At 65.8% G+C, this 6,826-nt stretch overlaps 2 protein-coding genes across 2 annotated transcripts in view; one reads left to right on the top strand and one right to left on the bottom strand.

Moving 5' to 3' along the window:
• Positions 1-2,124, top strand: part of MIEN1 (migration and invasion enhancer 1) — a 2,616-nt gene extending 492 nt beyond the window's left edge. Inside the window, exons 2-4 of the mRNA XM_010585704.1 lie at positions 138-235; positions 731-807; positions 1,246-2,124. Coding sequence (XP_010584006.1) covers positions 138-235; positions 731-807; positions 1,246-1,329 — 259 coding nt within the window. The 3' untranslated portion in view covers positions 1,330-2,124. The remainder of the gene's footprint in view (positions 1-137; positions 236-730; positions 808-1,245) is intronic.
• Positions 2,125-3,029: 905 nt separating this feature from the next.
• The window catches only part of ERBB2 (v-erb-b2 avian erythroblastic leukemia viral oncogene homolog 2), an 8,363-nt gene continuing 4,566 nt past the window's right edge, over positions 3,030-6,826 (bottom strand). Inside the window, exons 7-21 of the mRNA XM_010585702.1 lie at positions 6,636-6,768; positions 6,438-6,528; positions 6,195-6,355; positions 6,049-6,096; positions 5,783-5,921; positions 5,552-5,674; positions 5,371-5,469; positions 5,099-5,284; positions 4,852-5,007; positions 4,661-4,736; positions 4,419-4,565; positions 4,230-4,327; positions 3,984-4,154; positions 3,476-3,749; positions 3,030-3,373 (exon numbers count right to left, since the gene is read on the bottom strand). Of these exons, the coding sequence (XP_010584004.1) occupies positions 3,030-3,373; positions 3,476-3,749; positions 3,984-4,154; positions 4,230-4,327; positions 4,419-4,565; positions 4,661-4,736; positions 4,852-5,007; positions 5,099-5,284; positions 5,371-5,469; positions 5,552-5,674; positions 5,783-5,921; positions 6,049-6,096; positions 6,195-6,355; positions 6,438-6,528; positions 6,636-6,768 (2,246 nt within the window). The remainder of the gene's footprint in view (positions 3,374-3,475; positions 3,750-3,983; positions 4,155-4,229; positions 4,328-4,418; positions 4,566-4,660; positions 4,737-4,851; positions 5,008-5,098; positions 5,285-5,370; positions 5,470-5,551; positions 5,675-5,782; positions 5,922-6,048; positions 6,097-6,194; positions 6,356-6,437; positions 6,529-6,635; positions 6,769-6,826) is intronic.

Raw genomic sequence — 6,826 nt, 5'->3', positions numbered from 1 at the left:
GGTAGCGGGGGAGGAAGATGCTGAGGGGGGTCCTTTAGTTTGGGGTAGGGTTGGACAGGGAGTGTCTGGGCGAAGGATGCTGTCGGGGGCTCCCCACACTGCGGACTCAGCTCTCACCTGCTTCTCCCCACACCCAGCGAGCCCTGCGGCTTTGAGCCCACGTACCAGGAGCTGGCGAGCGCCGTGAAGGAGGAGTACCCCGACATCGAGATCGAGTCCAGGCTGGGGGGCACAGGTAAGGGCCTGTGGCAGCTGGCGCCATGCAGGGGTCACTCCTGGGGTATGCTGCAGTTGGGGTGACCCCGGCCTGCCCCCGCTGCAGTGCTGGGTGTCAGCCCTGTCTTTGGGGAGGGCAGAGGGGCTGAGCTGGTTTAAACTTTGTGGTGAGGCTGGGGGCGTTGTGCCCCAGTTGTCTGAGTGCTGCATATCACAGGGGCTACCCCTCACCGGGGTCTTGTTGGGTGCAGAGACTCTGGAGCCTGGGGGTCTGCCAGGAGCAGGGCAGGAGCCCCCTGAGCTCTCCAGGGGTGCACTGCGTGCTCTGCCAGCCCGGTCCTGTCACCAGGGGTACGGTCCGGTGGGTCTGGGGGTACCACCGTGTTGTTTCTGCCTCCTGGATGCTTGCGCCAGGGTTTGGTGTGGCAGGATCAGCTGCAGGATGGGCATGGGGGTTGATGGCACTGCACGGGGCAGGAGCATGGCTTACAGCTTGGTCCTGTGTGCTTTTAAGGTGCCTTCGAGATAGAGATCAACGGGCAGCTGGTCTTTTCCAAGCTGGAGAACGGAGGTTTTCCCTACGAGAAGGACGTAAGTACCTGGCACCGCAGGGTCCTTGCGTCAGCCAGGCTGGTGGCCGTGGGGAGGTTTGTTTTTGCAGCAAGCTCCCCTGTGACCGCTTTTTCTCTCAACATCTCCATTTCATCAACCGCCAGCTCTGCCCGAGCTCCGGTGAAGCCTCACAATCCCATCGGGCGTTGTTCCCCTTCCTGCCGGGACCCACTTCACATCCCGCTGTGGTACGGTGCGAGCCTGAGCCACTGCTCGTGTGGGTAGAGGGGGGGGAAGGTTCCTGGAGCTTCTTCTTCGGCATGGCCGTGATTTGGGCCCGTGGCACTGCCTGACCTCCATGTGTTGTGTCCAAGTGCTCCTGACCATCGCGTGTCCCCCCCAGTGTGCGCCTTCCGCCACCAGACCTTGTGGCGAGGGTGGCCCAGAGCGTGACCCCCCTCCCCTCTGTCTCCTCAGCTGATCGAAGCGATTCGCAGAGCGAGGAATGGGGAACCGCTGGAGAAGATCACCAACAGCCGCCCCCCCTGCGTCATCCTGTAGCCCTGCACCCAGCTGGGATCTCCCAGTGCCCTCGGCGTCCCCCCGCTTTGCTCCTTACTGCCTTCGTTAGCTTCCTGTATGACTGGGGATGGCGGGGGAGACCGGGGATGTCGAAGGAATGCGAGAGCGTAAGGAGCCTCCTAGGGAATGCCACCACTGCAGCACTGGGGGCGAGAGCTGGGATGGGCAGAGCTGTGGTACTGGTGTCACTGAGCCGGCTGTGCTGGGGGGGGCAGTTCTGGCCCATCTCTTTGGGTCGTGTGCCTGACCTGCTGTGGGGTGTAGCTGCGGCCTGGCGTGGCTCCCCTGCCTGCCTTTGCCTTCCCCCTTCCTCTGCATTTGCCTCCCCCCATGCCCAGCAGTGCAGGGGGGTTCTCCTCTCCCTCAGCCTCTGGGGATTTGGGGGCCCCCCATGAACGCTCTGCCCAGCCCTTGGGGGAGCCAGGTTGCACATTGAAGGGAACTTTGCAGCTCCAGACCTTCCAGCAGGTTAATGCAGAGAAAAAAACCACTCGCTGTAAACTTTAGCGTGATTTGTTAATGATTAAAGTCTCTCCTGTCACTGTTTAAACCAGTGCAAGGGCAGCGGGGACCGGCTGCCCCGGCTGGGCATGGGAACCCCGGCTTGGCTCCGTCCCCACGGCCAAGAGGTTTATTTAACGGCTGTGAGCTTCCCCCACCTCCCCGTTCTCAGGCTGTTGGCTCTGGCTTTCCACTTGTAATGACTCTGCCCTTCGCCACGGGGTGGCTGAGTTGGCGGAGGGGTCCCCTATTTATTCTATACTGTGTATAAACCCAACAGCCCAGTGCTGAATAAAGAACAGAGGAGAACGTGGCCCCTCTTGTGTCCCTTGACTACAGGGGTGGGACACGGGCACTGAGGCGCAAAAGTGGGGTTGGATCAGGTCCCGTCTCCTGCCTGCCCTGCCCTTGGTCGGCAGCCAGGCAGGATCAGGACTTTTACCCTCCAGGTAAGCAGGTCCTGCCCTTCGCTGCCTCCTCGGGTGGTGGCAGCTGAGGCCAGGAGGGAAGGGACACAATGGTCCCCGGGAGCTGTGCCAGCACTGGAGAAGGGGAAATCACACAGACAAGAGGAGTAGAAAAAAAAAAAAAAAAACAATGTACAATTATCAAATATACATCTCGGTGCGATACAGTCGGCTTCAAAAGAATCCAGGAGGAGCCAGGACACGAGCCCAGTGTCCGCCTGCTCTCAGTGCAAGTCCGTGTGTCCCGGCGCAACTGGGGTGCCGGGGGAGGAGGGCAGTGGTGGCGGTGACATTCATGGGATGAGCCGGACCGGGACAGCCCTGGAGAGGCAGTTGGTGATGGAGGAGCCTTTGGGGTGATGGTGGCGGGCTGTCCTTCTCCGGGCCGTGCTGGGGCCGAGCTCCCTGGGCTGCTCCCAGTCACAATCTGAGCACCATCTGGCTCAGCGCAGCTTGCAGGTCACCCACGCCGATGCCCAGCTCTGGGGGGGGGCCCAGGGTGACCTCTCTCTGTCCCCCCACTTGCTGCCGCGCTGTCCTACAGCGTCCTGAGCTCTCCCAGCCCTCCGTGGCTGGTGTCACCCCACGGCGTTAGGGGCAGAGGGGCCAGCCGCTGGCCCCGCGTCCGCGGCTCACCGCATGCTGTCCCTCCCCAACCTGCCTCGGCAGAGTCGGTGTGTGCGGCGGGGGGGGTCTCTCCACAGCTCGGCCCTACGCGGCCGTGTCGTCAGGTCCGGCCAGGCCGAGGTACTCGGGATTCTCGGCTGTGGACGTCGTGCTGGGGCCGCCCTCAGGACCACCGGTCTTGGGGGGGTCCTGGTTCCAGTAGTAGGGGTTGTCGAAGGCCTGGCTGAAGGGGCTGGGGACAGGCGGGCCAGGGGGTGCCAGGTACTCGGGGTTCTCCACAGCATGGCCGAAGGGTCCCGGGAAAGGGTGCTTGGCTTCCTTGATGAGCCCGTTCTTACCCTGGTGCCCTTTGGGCTTGTCTGGCGGGGATGGGGGTGCACGGGGGTGCCGGGGTGGGGACCGCCGCTCCCCGGCCTGATTCACGTACTCTGCAGGGTCGAGGGATGAGTTAGGGAACACCGCGGCTGGGCTGGGTGATGGGGTGGGCAGGCAGCCCCCACATCCCGCAGGGTCCCCCCGTCCCCTCCTACCTGGCATGACGGTGCGGGGGGCCGGGGCAGTGAAGCCCTCGGGGTCCAGGCCCTCGCTCTCCTCGGCCGTCAGCCCGGTGGGATCCTCGCTGTACCGTGGCAGGGTGCTGGGCTCCCGCACCGACGGGCTCTGCAGGGCCGCCTTGACGCCGCCGTCCCCCTCTGGCACCTCCGGCACGGGGCTCTCCGGACCCTCTGCCAGGCCCTGGGGGGGGAAGGGGAAGGCGGCCAAGCCCTCGCCCTCCTCCACGTCGGCCGGGGTCTCCGCCGTGCTCTGGGTGCAGGAGAAGGCACAGAGTCGGGCACTCACAGCCCACACTGAGGACGCTGTCCTGGTGCCCGCAGACGGGGTCTCAAGACAGTGCATGGGGGGCTTTGCACCCCACATCTCTCCAGCACTGACACGGCTGCAGCCTTGCCCTGGGCTGCCCCAGCACCGGGTCACCCCCCACCTCTGCCAGGAAAGGGGGGCTCCTGCTTGACCCCCCCCTTTCCGCATCCCACCTACCCGTGTGGAGGAGATGCGGCTGCGGTAGGTGGTGGAGGTCTCGGCGCTGAAGAAGCCCTGGTGAGGGACCAGGTACTCCTCAGCATCAACCAGGTCATCCATGTCCTCCTCCTCAAGCAGGGCCCGGTAGAAGGTGCTGTCGATGGAGCCGGGCAGCCCGACCATGTCGTTCTAGGGGTGAGGGCAGCGGTCAGTGCTTGCACCGAGGTGCCGGCAGGGTGACAGGACCCCCGGGGACCTGCGTACCTGGATGACCACAAAGCGCTGGGGGTCCCGGGCCATGCGGGAGAACTCGGTGACCAGCTCCCGAAACTTGGGCCGACACTCGGAGTCGATCATCCAGCCTGGGGCAGAGCCGGGCACCGTAAGGGCCGGGAATGAGGTGCTACCGTGGCACCCTGTCCCCGTGCCGTGTCCTTGTCCCCCTCCCCGTACATTTCACCATGATCATGTAGACGTCAATGGTGCAGATGGGCGGCTGCGGCAGCCTCTCGCCCTTCTCCAGCAGGTCGGGGATCTCCCGGGCAGGGATGCCGTCATAGGGTTTCGCCCCGAAGGTCATCAGCTCCCACACGGTGACACCTGGGGGGGGACGGGGACAGGGGTGAGTGATGCCCCGGGCCCCACTGCGCACCCCCCACAGTCCCCAGCCCAGGGACGGGGCCACCCCGACATACCGTAGCTCCAGACATCGCTCTGGTGCGTGAAGCGCCGGCGGAGGATGGACTCCAGCGCCATCCACTTGATGGGGACCTGGGACAGGGAGGACAGAGAAGTGAGCAGGATTTGGCCGGGGGGGGGGGTCTGCTTGTCCCTGAGGGGGAGCATCATGGTCCCATCACTCTGTCCCTGCATCCGCAAGCCCCACCTTGCCGCCGTCAGCGTGGTACTCGGTCTCATCGATGTCGAGCAGCCGGGCCAGCCCAAAGTCGGTGATCTTGACGTGGTTGGGGCTCTTGACGAGGACATTGCGAGCAGCCAGGTCCCGGTGCACCAGCCGCACCTCCTCCAAGTAACTCATCCCCTGGGGGTGGCATGTGTCAGGCTGGCTCCGTCCCCCCCTCCCACCGTGACACCCCCCCACCCAGGTCCCCCTAGACCCCCCCCCGTCCTACCTTGGCGATCTGCACACACCAGTTGAGCAGGTCCTGGGAGCCGATGCGGTCCTTGTTCTCCCGCACATAGTCCAGAAGGCAGCCGTAGGGCATCAGCTGTGTCACCAGCTGTACCGTGGAGGTCAGGCAGATGCCCAGCAGCCGGGACACGTAGGGGCTGCCCACCCCTGCCATCACGTAAGCCTCCTGCAGCAGGGTTGGGGGGGGGCGGTCAGGCTGGATGGGGGCTACCGCCGGCACCGCTCACCCACCAGCACCGCTGGCACACTCACGTCCAGGATTTCCTTGTTGGCTTTGGGCGACGTGTTCTCTCGCAAGACCTTGATGGCCACTGGGATCTTCACACTCTCCCCGTCGGGGATCCAGATGCCCTGAGGGAGGGGGAACATGGGTGAAGGGGTGCGGAGAGGGGAAGGTCCCACCCCGCTGGCGGCGGCACCCCCCACCCCTCACCTTGTAGACGGTGCCGAAAGCGCCGGAGCCTAAGACTTTCACTTTTTTGAGCTCCGTCTCTTTCAAGATCCGCATCTGAGCCTGGTTGGGGAGGGCCCCGCTGGGCGTCAACGGCTCCACCAGCTGCGGGGCACAGACGGGTGAGGGGGGGCCGGGGCTGGGCTCCTGGCACCCCCCCGGCACCAGGGATCCATCCCCCTCTGGAAGAGCCGCAAGTCCCAGCGTCCCCACCTCGGTCTCCTGCAGCAGGCGCCGCATGGTGTGCTTCCGCTCCTGCTGCCGCCGGCGCTTGACGCAGACGACGGTGATGAGCAGGAGGACGACAACCAGCAGAGCCCCCACCACGCCGGCGATGATGGACGTCACCTGGCTGCGAGATAGGACGTGACTGGGGTGGGGGAGATGGTGACAGGGTAGGGGTCCCGGCTGGAGGACCCCCCCCTCCCAGCGCTCAGAGGGGTGGGAATCAGGGTGGCACCGGGCACCCGCGCTCGTACCTTGGCTTCTGGTCCACGGGACAGCCGTCCTCATCCCGGATTGTGCACCTGGGGACAGAGTGTGCAGCAGCAGCCCCCCCGTCAGCGGCACGCCGCGACCCCCTGCCCATGCCCGGCCGGACCCCACCAACCCCCCCAAGACTCACGAGTGGGTGCAGTTGGTGGGGCAGAGCTGGCAGACGCCGTCTTCGTCCGGGTACTTCCAGACGGGCACAAAGGAGGCGTCCGCCTTCACCCCGCTGGGGCAGCGCCGCACGCACTGCTGCGCGTCCTTGTAGTGGGCGCAAGCCACGCACTGGGCTTCCCCCTGGGGGGGGGGGGGGGGGGGGGGGGGTTGTAAGGGACACAGGGGTCCAGGGCCACCCCCCCACATCCCTCCCCATCCTCACCGATCCGAAGCAGGTCTCGGTGCCGTTCTGGGGTTGGCACTCGGGGTGACAGGGCAGGCACCGCGTCCCGTTGGCGTGCTCCCGGACGGCTCTGCAGGGCGAAGGGACCATGGGGTGGGTGCAGTGATGGGGTCCCGGACCCCCTGCAGCGGGGGGGTGGGGGGGCTCTGCCCGCCATCCCCGGTGCTCGCCGCTCACCCGTCCAGGAGGTTGCAGGAGGCGACGCACTCCTGGCCGCGCAGGAACCGCTCACAGGTGACGCACTGGGTTGGACCGGGGCCCCAGCAGTGCCCGTGGGCACAGAGGTGGAAGCAGACCAGCCCCTCGCTCTCTGCAGGGGAGCACCGTGAGCGACGGCGGGGGGGGTGTCCGCCAGCTCCCCCCCCCCC

This window comes from Haliaeetus leucocephalus, unplaced genomic scaffold (genome assembly GCF_000737465.1).
Source record: "Haliaeetus leucocephalus isolate CR32 unplaced genomic scaffold, Haliaeetus_leucocephalus-4.0 Scaffold110, whole genome shotgun sequence".
Lineage (NCBI taxonomy): Eukaryota > Metazoa > Chordata > Aves > Accipitriformes > Accipitridae > Haliaeetus > Haliaeetus leucocephalus.
This window is presented reverse-complemented; position numbering and strand designations above follow the sequence as displayed.